The sequence below is a fragment of the Zalophus californianus genome, chromosome X (genome assembly GCF_009762305.2).
Source record: "Zalophus californianus isolate mZalCal1 chromosome X, mZalCal1.pri.v2, whole genome shotgun sequence".
Taxonomy (NCBI): Eukaryota; Metazoa; Chordata; class Mammalia; order Carnivora; family Otariidae; genus Zalophus; species Zalophus californianus.
Window position 1 is genome coordinate 34,074,449 of NC_045612.1, and position 23,599 is coordinate 34,098,047.

The 23,599-nt window shown below is 35.3% G+C and overlaps 1 protein-coding gene across 6 annotated transcripts in view; it reads left to right on the forward strand.

Annotated features, from left to right (window-relative positions):
* Positions 1 to 23,599, forward strand: part of LRCH2 (leucine rich repeats and calponin homology domain containing 2) — a 99,225-nt gene that overhangs the window by 41,498 nt on the left and 34,128 nt on the right. For 4 of the 6 annotated variants that reach the window (XM_027609514.1, XM_027609515.1, XM_027609519.1 and 1 more), the window contains exons 6-12: positions 912 to 1,045; positions 6,076 to 6,163; positions 6,472 to 6,583; positions 6,771 to 6,868; positions 6,966 to 7,024; positions 8,936 to 9,043; positions 15,266 to 15,331. In XM_027609514.1, coding sequence (XP_027465315.1) covers positions 912 to 1,045; positions 6,076 to 6,163; positions 6,472 to 6,583; positions 6,771 to 6,868; positions 6,966 to 7,024; positions 8,936 to 9,043; positions 15,266 to 15,331 — 665 coding nt within the window. The remainder of the gene's footprint in view (positions 1 to 911; positions 1,046 to 6,075; positions 6,164 to 6,471; positions 6,584 to 6,770; positions 6,869 to 6,965; positions 7,025 to 8,935; positions 9,044 to 15,265; positions 15,332 to 23,599) is intronic. The other 2 variants (XM_027609516.1, XM_027609517.1) reach the window with 2 other exon arrangements.

Here is a 23,599-nt window from a genome sequence, read left to right on the forward strand (position 1 = left end):
TACTCATGGTGACTGCAGTTAACATTTGTAAAGCTGACTTACTGTTTTCTTACTGCTCATTGTCTTTTTTATATAGACTACTTTCTTTCACATAGTATTTTACCCCTTATAATTCCTTTTCTTCATCACCAGTGAAAATAACTTTTCAGGATATTATCTTAGTTGAATTGGCCATTTAAAAAACTTTTTTATTCTAACTGGCCTACTAACATGCCTTTCAACAAATTAATTTTTCCTCTATTTACTTTCTTTTGATTAGCTCTCTTGCAGTGCTTAGACCAAACAATTTAGTGTTTCTGATAAGCTTACCTTTTTTTTTTAAAGATTTTATTTATTTACTTGAAAGAGAGCAGGGGCAGGGGGAGGGGTGGAGGGAGAGGGAGAAGCAGACTCCCCACTGAGCATGGAGCCTGATGCAGGGCCCCTGGGACCCGGGACCCTGGGGTCACAACCCGAGCTGAAGGCAGATGCTCCACTGACCGAGTCACCCAGGTGTCCCTGACAAAATTACTTCAAAGAATGACATGGGTTATTTTTTTTCTTGTTGTCATCACTGCAACGAATATATTTCTTTTCACTTTTTTCTAATAAAAGCAACTTTTATGAATTATAGATTTTATATTATTTAGTGGTTTGTTATTGTACTTTTAACAAGAACACTTTAGTGACATACAGAAAAATTAACTTATTTTTTTCTAGTAAGAATAGAAACAGCTAAAGAATTTTAGTTGGTATCACTGTCAAATGTTTTCATAAAGTGTCAGCAGTGCAAATTCAAATATGTAAAATACCTATTATGATTGTGATGTCTCAGCATAATTTTAAGGTTATTAAAATATGTAAATAAATTGGTAGGTGAAATTTATATTTGGACCTATATAATTAAATCTACTTTCTCAATTATTTGACAGATATGTTTAAAGGGTAAAGTACACATATTTAAATACTTAAATATCCAAGCATGTTGCAGAATGGATAAGAAACCAGATTCTCTGGATCTTCCATCACTGAGTAAAAGAATGCCCTCCCAGCCTCTCACGGACAGGTAATGTAATATTCTTACAGTCTCATCTCATGATTGGTGTCTTCTCTGTATGTAAAAGGTATTTATTAATCTTGAGTGTACTGAATATATTTAGGTTGATTGGCCCAGTGTTAAAATCAATAATTGATTGAAGTGAAATCTTACCATCATAGAATGAACCTCTTTGATACTAGAATAAATTTGGGATTTTCTCAAAATATTAATTGTACTAATATTTTAGTAGTAAAATGTAAACGTTTGACATTATAGTACAGAAACACTGATTTCTCAGCACTCGACAACTGTTAATTTACTACTATAATCACTCTATTGTACTAATCAGTATTGTAATAACTAGCAGAATTTGACTTTGAACTGAGGTTAGTGGAAGAGCAAGACATTTTGGGGTACCTTTCTTCTTCATATTCTTTATTTATGTCTAGACCAAAGATGATTTATCATTGATATTCTGTATGATATTGATACTCTGTATGATATGAAAATCTCCTGAGATTTTGAAATGGTAGATTTGATTATCTGTTTTTAATCCATCCTTTTGGGATGTAGGTTGGTCTGAAAGATTTTATGGAAACATAATTCCATCCATTAGTATTGAAAATAATTTGGAATGGGTTGAGACTACAGAAAGGGAGATTACACTCTTGCCTAAAATGTTTAAAGGTTTGTCATTTTATTTGTGCCAAAATTTAGACTAATTGGAATGGCAGTATTTTAAGTACTGTTCTTGAATTCCCAAATAGGACATTTTCTTGAATATTTCTGTTGCCTAAGTAGAATTAAATATCTAAACATTATATTTAATTCCTAAAGATTGATTTGTTTATTATGAATGATAATAGACCAATTATACAAAAACTAGACTTTATTCATACTCTAAACTTCGTTAGTTTGCTTTATATTTATTTAAAAATGAATTTACTTGAGTAATGGCATTCATTATACTAGTCATTTATTTATTTTACAAATATCAGTTAAAAAAAAAACAAGTATCAGTCAAATGCCTGCTGGCAGGTTCAGGGTATGTTTTGTTGAATGATGTACACCTTGGTGTTGGCCCTCATGGAGTCCACAGTGTAGTGGAGGAGTCAGTCAGCAAACAAAGCAAATAAATAAAATATACATACACACATACAATTTCAAAATTGTGGCGAGTGCTGTGAAGGAAAGGAACATATTTCAGGAGTATGTTCAGGGAATGTCACTTTGGGAAGGTGAGGTTTTAAGTCAAGACCTGAAAGGAGAAAAGCTAGCTGTGTAAAGACTAAGGGGAAGAGCGTTTCAGGCAGAAAGAATGACATGTGCTAAGGCCTTAAGTTAGGAAGAAACTTGGTGTGTTAAAGAAACTGAAAGGCCAGCCTGTTTGGAGCAGAGTGGCTGAGGGTACAGAAGTACAAGTTGATTTTGAGGAGGTAGTCAGGGATTTTGAGGAGATAGTCAGGGCTTGAGGTAAGTCATGTGGGTGCTTTGGAGGCTGTGGTAAGGAGTTTGACTTATAGTACAATGGGAAGTCAGTGGACAGTTACAGGCAGGGGAATAGCATGATCTGATTTATGTTTTAAAAAAGAGCTGTTTTGGATCTTATAATAGGGAGAATAGATTGGAAGTAAACAAAAGCAGAAGCACAGGGACTAGTTAGGTTGTTGAAGTACTTCCAAGAGATCAGGGGGTCTTGAATAGGGTGACTGCAGTAGAGATGAAAAGGAGTGGACAGGATTGAGATATATTTTGGAGATGGTCTCTAGCAACGATGTCCAATAGAAATGTAATATAAGCTCCGTATGTAATTTCACATTCTTGTAATCCATTAAAAAAAGTAAAAATGAAACAGGTGAAATTAATTTTAATAATATGTTATTTAGGGACACCTGGGTGGCTCAGTGAGTTAAGCGTCTGCCATCGGCTCAGGTCATGATCCCAGGGTCCTGGGATCATGTCCCGCATCGGGCTCCCTGCTCAGTTGGGAGCCTGCTTCTCCCTCCTCTCTGCCTGCCGCTCCCCCTGCTTGTGCTCGCTCTCTGACAAATAAATAAAATCCTTAAAAAAAAAAAAATGTTGTTTAACCCAGTATATCCAAAATATCATTTCAACATGTATTTCATGTAAAAATGTTAGTAAGGTATTTCATGTTCTTTTTCTTTCTATTACATCATTTAAATCTGGGGTGTATTTTTTATTTATAGCACATTTCAATTTAGACTAGCCACATTTCAAGTGCTCAATAACCATATATATATGATAGTGGATACTATATAGGATAGTGCAAGTTAATAGAGTTTACTTAATGAAGTGACTCTTGGGTGTGCTAATTTCCTACTCACAGCCTGTATTGAACTACTTAGAACTAATTCACGTATGCACTTTCCACTTTTCCACTCATGCCTGGCTTTACGGTTCTTACTACCCAGAATAGCCTTCCATGCCTTGACTATTTTGTAAACTCTTATTCTACATAGGTAAGCATTATAGTAGTTAAGTATATCAACTTTTGGAGTCAGATATATATGCCCATGAAGCCCTTCTCCAGCTCTTGATAACTTTATGTCCTTGTATCATAACGTCTCTAGTCCTTAGTTTTCTTTTCTTTCTTTCTTTATTTATTTTTTAATTTTATTTTATTATGTTATGTTAGTCAACACACATTACATCGTTAGTTTTTTTGAGGTAGTGTTCCATGATTCATTGTTTTCTTTTTTTTTAAAGGAACCAGGCTTCTTTTTTTTTTTTTTTTTAAAGATTTTATTTATTTATTTGACAGAGAGAGCAGGAACACAAGCAGGGGGAGTGGGAGAGGGAGAAACAGGCTTCCTGCGGAGCAGGGAGCCCGATGTGGGGCTTGATCCCAGGACCCTGGGATCATGACCTGAGCTGAAGGCAGACGGTTAATGATTGAGCCACCCAGGCGCCCCTCATTGTTTTCATATAACACCCAGTGCTCCATGTTTTCTTTTATTTAAAAAGGAAAATAATCATATGGATGCTGTCAGGATTAAATTAAATAATGTATATAGAGTACTTAATACAATGCCTTACCCATACAGTTCCTCAACAAATAGCTTATTACTATCATTGTCAACTATTACAAATACACATATATTTTAGTATAGTACATGGATATATTATTGTGCAGTGGCGTCAGATGGATTTTGCTTCTAATCATGGTTTAACCTCTTAATTCCTCTGTAGCCTGTGTAAGTTATTTAATCTCTCTGAGCCTGTTTCTTTACTTAAAATGTTAACAATACCCACTTCATAAGCTTGTTGTGAAAATTAAATGTGTGCTTGGCAACTAGTTCAAGAAATGATATTCAGTAAATGTTACATTTTTGGGGGGCACCTGGGTGGCTCAGTCGGTTGGGCATTTGCCTTTGGCTCAGGTCATGATCCCAGAGTCCTGGGATTGAGCCAAGCAGAGAGCCCGCTTCTCCCTCTCCTGCTCTCCTTGCTTGTGCTCTCTCAATCTCTGTCAAGTAAATAAATAAATAATCTTTAAAAAAAATGTTACATTTTTTCCCCTTGGAAGTTAACTTTTATAAGCTCCATTATCCTCATTTGTAAAAAGAAATAATGCATAAATTGCAGAATATAAGGATTATAAATAAAATATGTGTACCTGGCACAGTAGCTAATACAGTGTAGACACAGTAAATGCTAGCAAGTATTGCCTCTCTTTATCCTTCAAGACTAAGCTCAAATGCCACTTTCTTGGGGGAGGCCTTTCCGAAACTTACCAAGAATTGATTTCTCTTTTCTCATAGTACTTTATATTTACCTTTGTCATAGTCTTCAAAATATATAAACATACTTCCTCTCTGGGCTGAGAGCCCTTCGAGGCCAAACATTTTTTAATTCATCTCATTTCATTTCAAGCATTCATAGTGCCTGGCACTTACTTGGTAATTGCTTACCTGAGTTTATTGATACACTCCTGAAAACTGTACAGATCAGTATTTGGGGAAGAAATATAGCATAGTGATGAAGATCAGGGACTTTATAGTGTTAGGTTCTTGGGATCAAATTTAAACTGCCATTTGTAAGTTGCGGGTCATTGGGTAACTTGTTCAATCCGTCCTGGCCTCTGTTTCCTCACCTGCAAAATGAGAAAACACCAACCTGCTAGAATTTAAACAAGGCATGTATGAGATAAGATCTTTAAAGCACTTAGCCTAATCCTGGCACATAAAAAATGGTCTATATAGAATATATGCAAATTTGCATGTATGTAAATTTGCAAAGTAAAGTGAAAAATACTTTACAACCTGGGTGGCATACTGTTGTGTAATTCAGAAATTTGTAAGGACAGTTCAATCGTCATACCAAAACGATGACTTATTCAAATCTTTGCTGATTTTTTTTTGCATTTTCTCTTAATTTTTGGATGGGCATTATTTATTAAGCTAAAGCATATTTTTAGAGCTAATGAAGAGATTATGAATTAAAGTTAAAAAATATTTCAACATTCTGTGGTGAAATTTGTTAAACCAGAAAAATAAAAATGTCTTTCATTAAGTTTATTTTCTAGCAGGATCCTCTGCTTTTCTGTATCTCTCAGGAGAAGTAATAGGTTATTGTTAACAATTGACACTTTAAAGATTTTATTTATGTTTTAGAGAGAGGGTGTGTGCATGCACACACACGAGCTGGATGGGGGAAGGAGCAGAGGGGGAGGGAGAAAGAGGGGGAAGGAATCTCAAGCCGACTCCTCACTGAGCATGGAACCCTACGCGGGGCTGGATCGCACAACTCTGAGATCACGACCTGAGCTAAAACCAAGAGTTGGACACTTAACTGACTGAGCCACCCAGGTGCCCCAACAATTGACACTTTACAACAGAGCACATGCAGGGAAAATATTACATGAGGGATATGAATAAAATATTTTATAGGAAGATTTCTGATATTTTCCCTTCATGTTCTTAAGGATTTTAGACATCAAGAGAATATATTCTCTGTTATCTAGGGAAATTTTAGGTCATGTCTGTATTTATTTAAGAAGAAAACCCTAATTGCCCTTAGAATTTCTATTTCCATAGTATGGAAGACTTTTATCCGAATAAAAATCATGGCCCTGACTCTGGAATTGGAAGTGATAATGGAGAGAAACGATTATCTACAACAGAAGTGAGTCTTTTCTATTGCTGATCTATTTTATTTTAAAATTTTGTTAGAGTTTTGAAATAGGTAGACACTTGCACACACTTGATTGTTTTTGCTTAAAAATATTATCATTATTACATTTTATGACTTCAAATGAAAATAGGACATGCACATTTTTAGAAGCAGAGCAGTAAACCTTAACATACTAATTTTTGGTTTCAGAACTGGAGATGTAAAGCAGATATTCTGCACATCCTATGTGAAATTAAAGCAATTTAATCCTATTCTATGTTTAAAATGCCTCATTTGTACTTTGTGCTTATTCCTTTCAGCCATCAGATGATGACACAATCAGCCTTCACTCTCAAGTCTCAGAGTCAAATAGAGAGCAGACATCAAGAAATGACAGTCACTCAATAGGAAGTAAACCTGATTCTCAGAAAGGTGATTCATATGGCACCTGCTATTTTTATTTCATGTATATTGCCCTTATTAAAAATGCATTTTGAAAAATTATAGTATCTTCGGCCAGTTCTTTTATTGAGAAAATCGACTATTATTCTAAACAATACAGTATGAAAGCCTACTGTTTACTATTTATATTTCCTAACAAATATTAATCTTTAATTAGACCAAGAGGTGTATGATTTTATTGACCCTAACACAGAAGATGTAGCAGTTCCTGAACAAGGAGATGCGCATATTGGATCATATGTCTCTTTCCTTAAGGTAAAGAAAATTTTGAACAAATACTAATAACATATTTTCTTTGATCTCACAAAAGTACACCACATAGATTTAAAATTATAACTTTCTTTTATGTAAGGGGAAAGAAAAAGGTCCTGAGAAATCTCAGAAAAATGAAGAATTGGGAGATGAAAAAAGGTAAGCACACAGGAATTCTCAAATTGAAATGTTACTTATACATGAAATATTTGTTAGGTATTCCTACTTGAAAGTGCTTTGAAAGAATATAATTTTTGGTTCATTTACCTGTGGTGTTCAGATAGTTAATTTGTAACTACTTCATTTTTCTGCATTCCTCAATTAAACTGAAAATTATAGTAAGCAATTAAGCTGAGTATAGTATATACATTTCCCCTGCCTCCCAGAAGTATAATTCTCCTATTATTATTACCAAGGAGGACTGTACTTTCACATACATTGCTTCATTTGAGCTCTTTAGCAACTCTTTAAAATAGATGATTTTTTGCATCATTTGGCCCATAAGGAAACCGACCTGGAGTTTCAAGTGTCTGGAACTCAGGTCTTCCAACTCTTGGTCTAATACACTATAACATCAGACTGGTTATAGTAATTTTAAGGGTTTTTATCTCTGTATTTTATTAAAATCCTTCTACTTTGGATTTTTTTTGCTCATTTATCTTATGAAATGATGGAATATGACTTGCGATATTCAGTCACTCCTTAAAATTGCTTTGTAGCTGCAGGAAGGAAGGAGGGAACATTTGTTGAATACCTACCATGTACCAGGATCTGTGCTATGTGTTTTCCCATGTTTCTTATTTATTTATTTATTTATTTATTTATTTTTTTACAGTTTTTAATTTTTTTTTTTTTAAGCACTCTCTACACCCAACATGGGGCTGGAACTCATGACCCCGGGATCAAGAGTAGCATTCTTTTCCAACTGAGCCAGCCAGGTGCCCCAAAGATTATTATTATTTTTTTTTTACCTTTTATTTATTTAAGTAATTTCTACACCCAAGGTGGGGCTTGAACTCATGACCCCACAATCAAGAGTCATATGCTCTTCCATCTGAGCCAGCCAGGTGCCCCTCATGTTTCTTATTTAATCTTCAATAAATGCTGCAGGGTTGATACTGTCCCTGTTTTTACAGATGAGGAAGGGGAAGCTTGAAGACTCTAAATTTTCTTGCTTAGAACCACTTAGTGTCCACTAGAACCTAGGGTGTGAACCTAGCTCTTTCTGATCCCTAAGCTTTTCTCTTTTCTTTACATTGTGCTTCCTCCACATGACCTCACTGGTAACTTTTTAATCAGTCATGAATTAGTCATCTCTGGTACCGCATAAGGTGGTTCATTGCTTTGTCTTGTACTCTTTATATTTCATTTTTCTCTTACTTTCTCACCTTATCTCATGAAGACAGTTGGATTGAGTGTCACAGTGGCATACAAGATATGGTCAAGATACAAAGTCTTAGGATTTGATACTGTGTTTTAAATGAAATACCTTTGGGATAAGATTACTAGAGTTTGGAGAACAACTTAATTAAAAATTCCTTTGTTCTCTTTGAATGATTAAAAATTATTTTAATGAGCATTTTCCTGCAAATTTGCCAATCTTACTTGGACCTATTTCGCATTTCTTCTACTCAAACATTTTACATGGAGATTTTTAACATCATGATGAATAAACTGATAAAAGTTTAGTGGTTTAGTAAAATTTTTATAACATTTGATATTTATAAAGACAGGCATATTAGAGCTTTGCAGTTATTACATTCAAGACTGGGGAGTATACATTGTTAAATTACACATTTCAGCAATTACAAAATAATACAGTTTACTTTGTTAGTCATTAATTATATTAATATCACCAGTGTGGTACATTTCCTATTGAATAGAAGATATATTTTTATATTCCTTAAATATTCCTTATTTCTTATTTTAATGTTTTAAAAACAAGGACATTAGGATTATTAGCTTTTTACATGATATTAGAAATGAAAAAATGGTTTCTATTTCTGGAAGCTGGCATTAAAATATCATCTGCCTTACATTTTGGATAACCATGTTTGTGTCACCTTTCAGACTTGGGAAAGAACAGTTACTTGCAGAGGAAGAGGATGATGATTTGAAGGAAGTAACTGATTTGAGGAAAATAGCCGCTCAGTTACTGCAGCAAGAGCAGAAGAACAGGTATTTTTTCCAGTAGTGAGATTTAAATAGGCAGACTTTATAATCATTAAATGATTATTCAAAGATTATCAAATGAAGTTTCCAGTACACAGTAGGACCATCTTAAGATCGATGTCAAGGGACTAACTACTAAAAGACAATAGGAAATAATTAGGAGAGAAGTGTAAAGTTATGTACACAATTGACAAATACTTTATATTCACATGGTCATTTTATTTAATTATTGTGTAGGTGTCTCTTTTTTATTCCTGTGTGCTATATAATAAGAACTGATTTATTGATACTCATTTTAGCTCACAATAGCGTTAGATACATTATGAGCATTTCTCCCCAAGTACATGTCATGTGTATGTAGTGCACTTTTTATCAGATTCCAGATTACTTGGGGTATGTGTAAACTCCTTAGAATTGAATGGAATTTTATAATGGTTGATTAAATCAACATGATGATTGGTCACAGGTTCACTTTGGTTTGTTCCTTGGTCAATGACGATTTCTCCCTCTGGCTAAGCTTTCCCCAGATACATGCCATTGGTGATAAGGAAGACGTATGAATGAATATAAAATCAGTGCAAGTCCATTTTTAATACAGCAGAAGTTCTCTGTGCTGCTGAGGGTCAGCTATTATGCCATCTTTATGTACTGAGAGTACTACATTTATAGTTTTGAAATAATAAAGAAGATTTGAGGTTTTTTGTTCGGAGAAAATTAAAAGAATAATTTTGGTGCATTTAACATGGGTAACTAATAAGTACTTTACTTCTCTTAACCAAAAAAATGTTTGTGGGTCACATGACCATGTTTTGGAACGTTTAAAATTTAAGTACATTGGCATTTGCTTTTAGATATGCTTTGAAAAATAATTACTATTGAAACTTATCAAATTGCAAATGTCTGGTTTTAAGGGCCACTATTTTTTTTAAATAATTACTAAATATCCTTTTTTTGTACAGCTATAAATTCTACACTTATAGAATTAAAAACCATACTAGAAAATATCACTCCTCTTTATCCCTTCTTTAATGTATCCTCATTCCCAGTTCACGTTTTTCTTCTACCATAACTTTCTGTCACCCTTTTCTGTGAAATTTATTTTCTAATCTTTTCCTATGATTCATTTCTAATGGACCTTTTTTTATATTGGCTACTTGTGAGGTTATGTATGTTTTTCTCCCTCCAGTATAATCAAAGTAATTTGGTTGCCCCCATGGTTTAAGAGGCCTGATGAAGCAAGCCACCACCTGCTCTGTTTAGCTTAAAAAATAGTTGTTTCTCTCTCTTCTACCCAACAGGTGAAATAATTGTATTTATCATTATGAGCAGAGAATACTGATTTTAAAAGTACCCACAGCAATATTTATTTCTCTGATTAGGTTAAGAATTGTATTTGAGTGTATAATTCTAGATTTTAACAATGTCATAGATATCATTTCTATATTTTTCAGTTTTCTATTATTTTTCATCTATTCCTATAACTTGAATTATTCTTTTTAGCTTTGAAACAACATCGAATGATGTTTCATAGGTTTTTTTTGTGTGTGATAGTTTTGTAATCTGTACAAAATAGTGCCTAGCACTGTGCCTTGTACATGGTAGGTACTCAGTAATACTGTATTAGTTAATTGCTTGCTTGAAGATGAGATTAACAAATTTAAAGCTAATAGGAACCATTAATTTAGTTATGTTCATTCTAAATAACTTGTTATTTTTTTAGATGTGTGCAAAAGTAATTTCTCTCTGATGTTTCTCTTCATCAGCTTTTCAGATGTTAGCACATATGAATATAGATCCTTTAAGATAAATATTAATATGCAGTGACATTAATGTAATAATTATGTCTTATTTTGGAAGCCTTAAAATATTTATGATATCTGGTCATAATGTAAGGAGTACATTTTACTTTTAAAATCTGTAATGTATAGACAATTTAAATTAGATCCTTGGCCAGTTCTGTTCTGTTAGTGACTGAACTTAAACTGATCTCAGAATTTTTGTATGCTGAATCTAGCATTTTCTTCACTAAATAATCTCTTCCCTTCTTCTAAAATATGTTGCTGTTGCCCATATCTCTTAGACGTAGATAATTAAAATTTTTGTTTGCTATTACAGTACTTGATTTGAGTGAGTCCAAAAAAATCAAAAGTAATCTTCTATAAAGATATATCCATCCCTTAGAGGATTTGATGTTAATTCTACCTTCTCTGGTTATAGATTTTTCTCTTTCACACTGTATTGTGTTTTAGGTTCCAACTTTATTAATGAAGAATCTGAAATGCTCTTTAAAATTGCAAGTCAGGGATGCCTGTGTGGCTCAGTCGGTTAAGCGCCCGACTCGATTTTGGCTCAGGTCATGATCTCAGGGTCATGAGATCGAGCCCTGAGTCAGATTCCGTTGCTCAGCATGGAGTCTGCTTGAAATACTTTCTCTCTCTCTAAGTAATAAATCAATAAAATCTTAAAACAAAATAAAATAAGATAAAATTGTAAGTCAATCAGGAGTTATAACATTTCATTTTAGGTTTTAACACAGTCATTTTAATGTTTTTGCTTGTTGTTTGTCTTGATTTAAAATGATTTATGTGGAGTAAGATTACCCTCACATATCAGAAAGTACGACCTAGAACTCCTACTCTGACTGTATGTTACTTAACTGTTTTTAGGTAGCAAATAGTTGAAGGTAAATACAGTGTTAGTTTCAGCTGAAAGAAGCCATGCATGTACTCCCAAATTAAAGGCAATTAAAAAACTGCTTAGATTGAGTTTGGTGATGATTTTCTTTTAAAGCAGCTTTGCCAGTTGGTTAGTTCATACTATTCTTAAAGGTGTCTTTTATTCTTTAAGTAAGTTTATACTAGTACTTGGTGGATGAAACTACCCTAGGAAAATAACAAGAGGGTATTGCACAGAATTAATAGTGAAAAAAGGTGGGGAAGGAGATGAAATAAATTATCAAATAGATAACTCACAAGTGTTCAAAGTCTGAAGGCCACTTTTTAGAAGACTGCTCCCTCTTTGTCTGAGATGCATAGATTAAGCTACTTTGTTTTGACAGTTTATTGTTGAGTTTTTAGAAGCTAATCTTTACCCCCCCTTGTTAAAATACTGGAATATTTCTACTTGTATTTGGGTGTATTGAAGTCCCTCTGAGTCGATGAAGCTCCTTATATTAAAATAGCTATTCTGTTAGTTTTTAATCTTCACTGTAATTTGGGAAATTAAAAAAAAGCTGTCATCTTAAAAAATTATCTTAATGTTCTAAATTATTTAGCTAATTCTTCAAATTTCCATCAACCCTCTTAATCTAATTATTAGAGAAATAACTACTGTTCTTTTTCATTTTTTTTTAAGATTTTATTTATTTTGGGGGGAGGGGCAGAGGGAGAGGGAGGAAGAGAGAGTCTCAAGCAGACTCTGCGCTGAGCGTGGAGCCTGATGTGGGGCTTGATGTTGTGACCCTGAGATCATGACATGAGCTGAAATCAAGAGTTGGACACTTAACTGCCTGAGCCACCCAGGCGCCCCCTCTTCATTTTCTTATACAGATATTTTTATTATGTGGCAGAATAAGTTGATGTTTAGGTGGCTTCTTAAAATTTGTGTGGTTATCATCATAAAGAAAGGATTACCATATATGTGGGCTTTTGCGATGAATAGCTTCAGTTGACTGGTTCCCATTGCATGTTCATTTCTGCTAACTTGCATAGTATTTTCTATTATGTCTTTCTTTTTAATAATTATTTTATTTGCTGTTAAGTGTGTCCTGAGAGTTTTCACGTATTGCGGAAAGATGTGCTTCTTAGTACTATGTAATATGGCTAAATTAAAAAAAAGTAATTTTGAAAAGTTATATTGAAGTATAATTAAGGATCGTGGAAAGGAAAATCACATTTTGAGAAGTTATTATTTTGGTTCAGAATTATAGAAATTATATACATAACTTATTTCATGTGATTTTTTTTTCTGATCATATATATGAATATTCCAGTTTGAGGGGCATCATATTAACCTCTAGCTTGTTATAACTAATTAGGTAGTTCTCCCAACCCTTGAAATCTATCCATTCTTTCTTTTTTGCTTGCTTTACTAATGACTTCCCTGTCCTCTCCCAAAACATCTTACTTCTCCCATCTTTTGGTTTGGTTGATGTACGGGAAATGTGAATACAGATGGAGGCCTTTGTGTTATAGAGCATCATTCAGTGAAAAATTCTTCCAGAGGACCAGAGCAGCAGGACATGCATCAAGGTATCTAGAGTTTGTGGAAACATTAAGTATTAAGGGGCCAGGTTGGTGCAGCTGAATTTTACAGTCATTTACTTAAAATACAGTACTAGTAACTGGGTTAGGGAAATGTGTTAATAATCTAGAATAATAGATATTTAGATAAAATAGATGTTTATTTTGACTTTGAGTATCACAGAGTAAAACATTAAATACCCATGTACAAACAAGCGTTTACGTAGGGGAATTCTCAAGTATATAAAATACATTTTATAGGTAAGTGGATCTCAACTTTGTTTTTCTTTCCGCTCCAATCTGATTTATACACATCAGTAATTACAATGCTAATAAGTGTGGTTTGCGGACAATTCAGAATTTACTATAGTGAGGGCATTGTAGTTTGATCCCTCACCTCCCGCTGTCAGCAATTCTGACATTCACCCCTCAGGACAGTTCTCACTGTTACATCTCCTTTTTAAAAATCACTCTTTAAAGATGTATTTCTTCCTAATAGTCTTAGATATTTTTTTTACCTTAGTTCTTTTGCATTTCATGATTAAGTGCACTTTTAGTATATGTCCATACTAAGAAGAATAAAGGTGTTGTTTGGTGCCAAACTGTACTGCTTTGCCTGTGATACTTGTCCTTTGCTTCTCACTGTGATTTCCTCCCAGGGAGGCTTTAATCCGTCCAAGCTAGTGAGGAAACCGAGGTAATAGAAATTGGTTTCTTTAGGTTAACCATCTTTCTGTAATTACCAACTTATCTTTAGCTTATGATATCTTTTAGTAGTAAATATGTGGTTTTAATTTTAAGTTATTTTCTCCTCTATGTTTTGATAGTTGACATCTAAAGGTTTTTGAATAAAAGACATATTTTATTCCTTATAAGACTAAACTTTAAAACTGAAAAGTAAGTTACATTTAAATCTATAGTAAATAGATAAATATTAAGAACTCTTAAATAGGTTAGTGACTTACGTGAAAGAAAGTTATTAATTCACTACTTTTGACTTTGAGAGATTAATACTTAGAATTCTATAAAATTATGGACAAGTATTGTCTCTCATGATGGTTTGTCATTCTTTCTCTTTTTTGTTCTCTTCAAATACCATTTCATTTGGGTTACTGAAAGTTTAATAAATTTGTGAGCTTTTTTTTAAATAATTGAACTTTATTTATTTATTTTAAAGATTTTATTTATTTGACAGAGAGAGACACAGCGAGAGAGGGAACACAAGCAGGGGGGGTGGGAGAGGGAGAAGCAGGCTTCCCGCAGAGCAGGGAGCCCGACGTGGGGCTTGATCCCAGGACCCTGAGATCATGACCTGAGCTGAAGCCAGACGCTTAACGACTGAGCCACCCAGGCTCCCCTAAATAATTGAACTTTAACATGGCTTTACATTTATTTTTATTAATTTATTTTTAAAATTTTATTATGTTAGTCACCATACAGTACATCATTAGTTTTTGATGTGGTGATCCACGATCCATTGTTTTCGTATAACACCCAGTGCTCCATGCAGTACTGGCCCTTCTTAATGCCCATCACCGGGCCAACCAATCCCCCCTCCCCGCCATGGCTTTACATTTAGAATTAAGATTTGTTATTTGGCTTTTGGCAAAATGGTCATCTGTTGCATCAACATAACTCGCGTCATTTGCTGTGCTGGGAAAATGAAATCAGTCATGATGGCACCTAAACAATCTGCATCTGTTTATTTTCTGTCTCAGCCAAAAGTTAGATACACACAGGGCAATAGCATGATTAGAAGATATCCAGGTTTCAAGAAAAGGTTTTTAAAAGAAGATGCGTGGCAGAGTTGGTGAGCTTCATTCCTTCATAATAGTCATGGGCATTAGATCTAAATAATATGTAAACATTGTTTTCTAGCAGAGATCTTCATGGACCAGATGCAGTTTATTATGGAGATTTTTTATATCATGTGTAAACACTTTTCTCTTTAATGTATTTTGGAATTAACGTATTGATTTACTTCTAGGATTCTTAATCATTCAACTTCTGTCCCAAGAAACAAGCCAAAACAAACTATGGAATGCGAAAAGAGGTATAAAAATATCTTAGTCCTTATATTTAGTATTTTATAATGAAACTTGATTCTCTAACAGTGATCTTCCCATATGTGGGCTTTAATTGAATAAATGATACAGATTTAATGTAACTAGATAATTTAATGAAGAAATGTGTTCTAGCACCAGTTAAATTTACTTTTGATAATCAAATTCAAAAATGCTGATTTGATCTCTTTGTGCTCATACCTGCATTTTGTTGTAATGATAGAAGCATTTATTCATTAACTCAGCAAACCATTTATTGTATGACCATTACTGCTGGGAATAATGTGTTTCTTCATCATCGTGTTTGTTCTGTTACCGTTCACTTTTTATTTCATTTCATTTGAGTTTTACTAAATTCTTCCATATGAATACAGGGTCTAAGTTAATATATATGAATTCCAGAGAACTAGAAAACCTTGAAAGTTTCTATTTATCTTTTTGGCAGTTTGAAAATTTGCATCAGGTTCAATTCCTGGGCCATTCCTGTAGGAGTGTAAAGGTCCAAGGCTGGGGGTAGGGTGGGTGTAGCAGTATACACAGAAAGAATTAACATTTCTTGAATGCTTTTATATGCAAACTGTTCTGAGTGGGTTAGATGTCTTATCTCATTTAATCCTCATAATAACTCTATGAAGTTGTTACTGTTGTTACCCCATTTTGTAAGGGAGAAAACTGAGGCTCAGAAATTACCATAATTTGCTCAAGGTCATACAGTTAGTAAGTGGTACAGTGAAGATTCAAGCTCAGGTTGTCTGGTTCCAGAACCCCAAGTCTTAACATATGGTAACAAGAACATTTTGCTTCCTTGAGATTCACACATCCCACTGATATCTTTTCCTGGATACCTCACAGTCTAAACTGAACTTATTTTTTCCCAAATTTATTTCTTCTCCTATATCGTTTGCCTGAGTGAGTGTGCCACTACTCAGTCACCTAAATCAGCAACTTTGAAATCATCGGAAACTTCTCTCTCTTATGCACCCCTCCCAATCTAGTCAATCACAGAAAATTATAGCTTTTGTTTTATTTTTGTTTTTATTATTTTTTATTTTATTTATTATTATTATTTTTAAAGATTTTATTTATTCATTGGAGACACAGGGATACAGAGAGAGAGAGAGAGAGCGAGAGCATGAGCAGGGGGAAGAAGCAGAGGGAGAAGCAGGCTCCCCGCTGAGCCAGGAGCCAGACATGGGGCTCGATCCCAGGACCCTGGGATCATGACCCGAGCCGAAGGCAGATGCTCAGCCATCTGAGCCACCCAGGCGCCCCATATTTTTTAAAGAGTTTATTTATTTATTTGAGAGAGAGAGAGAGCATGCACAGAGGGAGAATGAGCGGGAGAAGTCGACTTCCCGCTGAGCAGAGAGCCCGATGTGGGGCTCCATCCCAGATCATGACCTGAGCCAAAGGCAGATGCTTAACCGACTGAGCCACCCGGGTGCCCCGAAAATTATAGCTTCCTAGCATTCCTTGCATCTATCCCAACTTTTCCATTCCTAGCACAGCCATGTATGTTGGTGTAGGCCCCATCCTTTTCCTCCTGGATTACTGCAACAGTCCCCAGACATATCTCTATGCTTCACTTTTGCCTACCTTTAAGTTTGTCTTCACTGATGTAAGAGTGATGGTTCTAAAACCATCTAACTGTGTGACTGCCATTTATTATCTTCTACGGGTTCTTTATCACTTTTAGGATAAAGCTGAAAATGCTTAACTTAACCCGTAAGATTGAAGTGAGTTTCTGCCTTCCTTAAATCTTAGCATGCACTCTTCCACTGGCACCTTTTGCTGTTAGGAACAGTACTTTGTTTTTTTATTCTGTCATGGTTTTGCATCTCTGTGTTCTAGATCCTGGTTTCTCTACTGGGATTGCCTTTTCTTCTTTTTTTCACTTAGGCTTTCAGAATTCAGTTCAAGTGTAAAGATGACTTTTTATACTCAAGTCTAGAAACATTCCTCTACTCAAATTTCATTAATTGGATTTAACCCACTCCCACCCTTTTTGAATACTGATTCTGTTATCTTATATATTTGCTCTCCTTAAAGTTTATGTTATTCCTTTCCCCCTCACTTCCTTTCATTCCCATCTTAAGCTTCCTCCCCAGGCTCCTAATATTCTCTTGAGAAAGACCCAGTTGCCCAAACCTCAAAAGTGTGATATCTAATCCTGGCCTCTCCATAGAACTATTATTATTATTATTATTATTTAATATTTTATTTATTTATTTGACAGAGAGAGAGACAGCGAGAGAGGGAATACAAGCCCTGGGGAGTGGGAGAGGGAGAAGCAGGCTTCCCGATGAGCAGGGAGCCCGATGCTGGGCTCAATCCCAGTATCCTGGGATCATGACCTGAGCCGACGGCAGACGCTTAATGACCACGCCACCCAGGTGCCCCATAACCCCTATTGCTTCTACTTTTCTCATTTTCAAAACAATCGCTCAATTTTTTCTTTAAAAACAAAATTAAAAAATATTTTCCTGATTATAAGATTAATGTAGCTTTATTGTTGAAAAACTGTAAAATTTAGCAAACGCAAATAAATAAATAAATAAAAATCACCTATTATCCCACTCTCCAGAGATGACAAGTCATAGTATTTTGGTATTTTTCCCTTTAGACCCTTTTTCTATCTGTGTGCATGAATATTTGCACGTGCATGTGTTACATATATATACACCACAGAGTTGTATAACCTGTTGCCTACTCAGCACCTCCACGTGGTTATATAATAGGCATATGAAACTTAACTTTCCAAAACCACACTCTTAATCCCTCCTTGTACCTCTTGAATTTTTTTTTTTTTTAAAGAATTTATTTATTTGACAGAGAGAGAGGTAGCGAGAGCAGGAACACAAGCAGGGGGAGTGGGAGAGGGAGAAGCAAGAAGGCTTCCCGCAGAGCAGAGAGCCCGATGTGGGGCTCCATCCCAGGACCCTGGGATCATGACCTGAGCAGAAGGCAGACGCTTAACGACTGAGCCACCCAGGCGCCCCTCTTGAATTTGTTTTTCCTGTATTTTTTCCCATTTCAGAAAATGTCAACTCATCCTTATAGTTGCTCAGCTCATAAACCTCAGAGTCAACCTTAAATTAACATGTCACTTTCTTTCACATACCTTATCTAATCCAATAGCAAATCTTGTGGACTCTACCTTCAAAATATACCCAGAATCTGATCACCTCTTACAACCTTCACACCTACCACCCTAGCCCTTGCCATGTCTTTTTAAAAAATTCTTTAATTTTATTTTTATTATTTATTTTTATTATTTTTACTTTTTTTTCCTTCCAAGTTTTTATTTAAATTCAAGTTACATAACATGTAGTGTAATGTTGGTTTGAGGAGTAGAACTTACTGATTCATCACTTAACAACACCTAGTGCTCATCACAAGTGCCCTCCTTAATACCCATTACCCTACTAGCCCATCCCCCCACCCACCGCCCCTCCACCAATCCTCAAGTTTGGTCCCTAGTTAACTGTTTCTTATGGTTTGCCTCCCTCTCTGTTTTCCTATTTTATTTTTCCTTCCCTTCCCCTATGTTCATCTGTTTTGTTTCTTAAATTCCACATACGAGTGAAATCATATGATAGGTCTTTCTCTGACTTTTTTCAGCTCTAGCCATCTCAACTTCAGTTACATAAGCCTCCTAACAGGTTGCCTGCCCTTGCTTTCCTTTAGTCTGTTTTTCAAAAAAGCATCAGATTGTTGAAATGTAAGTCAGATCATATCACTCTTCATAATTCTCTAATCACTTCCCATCTCATTTGGAATAAAAACTAGAGTCCTTTAAGGACTTACAAACCTCTACATTATTTGGCTCCCTCCTGTCTTCCTCTCTTGCCTGGTCTTCCTGGTTAGTTAGTTCCTCTCTAGCTATACTATATACTAGGCCTCCTTGTTGCATCTCAATATACCAGGCATTTCCTGCTCCCTCAAGGCTTTGCCTCTGCCTGAAATGATTTCCCCCTGGATAACCATATGGCTTATTCCCTTGGTGTCAGGTTTCTGCTCAAATTTCACTTCATCAGCAAGGGGTTCCCTGGACAACTTAAATAAAAGAGCATGCCTCCCCCACTTCTTTGTCCTTCTTCCCATACCTTGTTTTATTTTTCTCCAAAGAACTGAATACCCTCTGACATTCTAAATTTATACGTTTTTACCATCTGGCATTCTGAATATATACTTCTTTATTTGTTTGCTGTTTGTCTTCACCACCACACCACTCCCTTGGCACACTACAATGTCGGTTTTATCAGTTATTAAGAGAAGACTATTGAAATCTCCAAGACTAATGGGGGATTTGTCTTTGAAGTTCTATCATTTTTCCTTCATATATTCATATACTCTGTGTGAGATACATAAATGTTTAGGACTGTAGTGTCCTCTTGGTGAATTTATAGCTTTGTCATTTTGAAATGACATTTTTTATATTTCTGGTAATATTCTTTGAAGTCTACTTTTCTGATATTGTATAGTCATCTCAGCTTTCTTTTGATTAGTGTTAACATGATACATACATCTTTCTCCATCCTTTTATTTTTAACCAATTTGTGTTTTTGTGGAGAAAGTGGGTTTCTTGTATTTAGCATATGGTAGCACCTTCCTTTTTTTATTTAATCTGACCATCTTTTAATGGCATTGTTAATATTGTTTATATTTAATGGAATTATTGATATTAATGTATTTAAATCTACCATCTTCTAATATGTTTTTGTCTTATCCTTTATAGACATCTTTCCTCTTTTTAATTTTATTTTAAAATTCCTATTTATCTCCTTCATGGGCTTATTAGCTATAATTTTTTGTTATCATACATTAGTGCTTATTTTAGGGTTTAAAGTATAGTATTTAACTGGGACACCTGAGTGGCTCAGTCGGTTAAGTGTCTGCCTTTGGCTCAGGTCATGATCCCAGGGTCCTGGGATTGAGTCCCGCATCCGGCTCCTTGCTCAGTGGGGAGCCTGCTTCTCTCTCTGCTGGCCGCCCCTCCTGCTTGTGCACTTGCTCACTCTCTCTCTCTGACAAATAATAAATAAATAAAATTTTTAAAAATAGAGTGTTTAACTTATTGCAGTCTACCTTCAAGTGCTATTATGCCATTTCATATATTGCATAACTTTACAACAGTATACTTCTATTTCTTCCCTTTTGGCCTCTGTGGTATTGTTGCTGTCCATTTTACTTAAATATATGTTATAAATCCCATAATACATTGTTATTATTTTTGCTTTAAAGAGTCAATTATTTCTTTTTTTTTTTAAAGATTTATTTGTTTGTTTGAGAGAATGAGATAGAGAGAGAGAACATGAGAGGGGGGAGGGTCAGAGGGAGAAGCAGACTCCCCGCCGAGCAGGGAGCCCGATGCGGGACTCGATCCCGGGACTCCAGGATCATGACCTGAGCCGAAGGCAGTCGCTTAACCAGCTGAGCCACCCAGGCACCCAAGAGTCAATTATTTCTTTAAAGAGATTTAAATAATCGGAATAATGTCTTTTATCTTTCCTCCCTTAGTTACCATCTCTATCTAGTAGCTCTGTATTCCTTTGTGTAGCTCTGTATTTCCATGTATAATTTTCTTTCTACCTGAAAGAGAAACTTTAACACTACTTTTATTACTGGTCCGCTGGTGTTGAATCCTTTCAGCTTCTGTATGAGAAAGTCTTTGTTTCACCTTCATTTTTGAAAGCTATCTTTGCTGATACAAAATTCTAGGTTGACATTTTTGTTTTCTTTCAGTACTTTTTATTTATTTTTTTAAAGATTTTATTTAATTGACAGAGAGACAGAGAGAGAGACAACACAAGCAGGGGGAGTGGGAGAGGGAGAAGCAGGCTTCCCGCCTAGCAGGGAGCCCGATGCGGGGCTCGATCCCAGGACCCTGGGATCATGACCTGAGCCGAAGGCAGTCACTTAACCAACTGAGCCACCCAGGAGCCCCCCCCCCTTTTTTTTTAATGTGGAAGAAACTGTTCCTTGAAATCAACATTGGAATTTATTATGTGCCTATTGTACATTTTTAAAAAAGATTTTATTTATTCATTTGAGACACAGAGATACAGAGAGAGAGAGAGCATGAGCCAGGGGGAGAGGCAGAGGGTGTGGGATAAGCAGGCTCCCCACTGAGCCAGGAGCCCGACGTGGGGCTCTATCCCAGGACTTGGAGATCATGACCTGAGCCGAAGGCAGACGCTTAACCATCTGAGCCCTCCGGGCACCCGTCTTTCAGTACTTTAAAGAATTTTCTCCACTGTTCTCTGGATTGTGTTGTTTCTTATGAAAATTGTGTTGTCAGTGTTTGTTTCATAGAACCTAATGTTTTGTTTTTCTCTGGCTGCTGTTTACATTTTCTTTTTATCATTTGTTTTTAAGTAATTTGATTATGATGTATCTTAGTGTAGTTTTCTTCGTTTTTCTTTTGCTTGGAGTTCTTTGAGCTTCTCAAATTTGTGGGTTTATTGTTTTCAGGAAATTTGAAAATTTTATTTTATCTTCAGATATAATTTCTGTCCCCTGACCTATTCTTCTGGAACGCCAATTATATTTATATTAGGCTACTTGAAGTTTCCACCAATCACTGAGGTTCTGTTCAGTCCTCTTCAATATTTTTCTTTCTGTGTTTGATTTTTCTTTTTAATTTTTTAAAGATTTTATTTATTTGAGAGAGAGAACACAAGCAGGGGGAGCAGGAGAGAGAGAAGCAGAACCCCAGGATCGTGACCTGAGCTGAAGGCAGACACTTAACTGACTGAGCCACGCAGGCGCCTTCTGTGTTTGATTTTTGATAGTTCTTTTACTAAGTCTTTATGTTCACTAATCATTTTTTTTTAAGATTTTATTTTTAAGTAACCTCCATCCCAACATGGGGCTCAAACTTAAAACTCCGAGAACAAGAGTCTCATGCTATACCAACTGAGCCAGCCAGGCTCCCCTCTATTAAATGTCCAATCTACAGTTAATCCCATCCAGTTTTTTTTTAAATTTCAGATGTTGTACTTTTCATCTCTTGAACTTTGATTTTTATCTATTTTATGTCTTTTGTGTCTGTACTTAACATGTTTAGTCTTTTCCTCTAGCTTCTGAACATTACCTGATTCAATTTTTGATTGAATGCCAGACATTCTGAACTTTACCTTCTTGGGTGCTGGATTTTACAGTATTATTATAAATATTCTTAAACTTTGTTCTAGGATGTGGTTAAATTACTTGGCGACAATTTGGTATTTGGGGGATTTGGTTTTATGACTTATTATGTGGAATCAGTGTGGCATTTAGCCTAGGACCAGATTTGGCCCCCTACTGGAGCAAGACTTTTCTTAGTACTATAGCTGATGCCCCATGAACTATATGCTTTTCCAGTCTAGCTGGTGGGAACGGGTATTATTTACTCATAGTCCTCTCAGAGTCGGAGAATTATTCTGTCTAATCTTTCTGGCTGTTCATTCTTTTGCCTAGTGTAGTTTTCTCATACATATGATCAGGGCTCAGTACTCTGTTAAAATTTTAAGAATGCTTCTGTAGAACTTTTAAGTTCTTTCTCTGTGCATTGCTTTTTTCTCTATTACTTTGTCCTGTTAATTCCATCCATCTTTTTCACCCTGGCTCCCAGCTCTGTCTCCTCAGTTCAGGGAGCCCCCTGGGCCTTACTTTGGTTCTTCCTCTCTGGGCTAGAAGCCTGGAATCTCTTTTCCTGCAGCAACCTGATGCAGTTATGGGGTTTCCCTTGTTTGTTACCCATCTGTAAGGGATAAAATGTCTTTTTTTTTCTTGCCTGATACTCAGTGTCTTGGAAAGCAGAATTTTATATATTTTATCTGTTCTTTTAGTGTTTTCCGTCAGGGTATAAATCTGATCATTGTTATTCTATCTTGGCCAGATGCAAAGTCTAATTCTTACATTTTTTTGTGTTTTGTCAATATTTAGTTTAATTGTTTCTTCCATATACCCCCCTGCCCCAACATTTAAAAAAATTACTGCCCATATTTTTCATATACTTATGTAATTTCATCTTTATTAATACTTAAATCTTTTAGTCATTAATTTGGGTATTTGATATGAGTTAAAGTATTTAGTTTTTTTCTTCCTCTCTTGCACCCTCTCTCCTTCTTTTTCTCACTCCCTGTCCTCCTCACCTTCTGTTTTTCTTTCTTTCTGTGTTTGTTTTATAATTGGTTAATCAGTTGTCTCAACACTGTTTGCTACATAACCTATCATTTCTACGACTATTGTGAATTTCATTTCTTAAATCATAA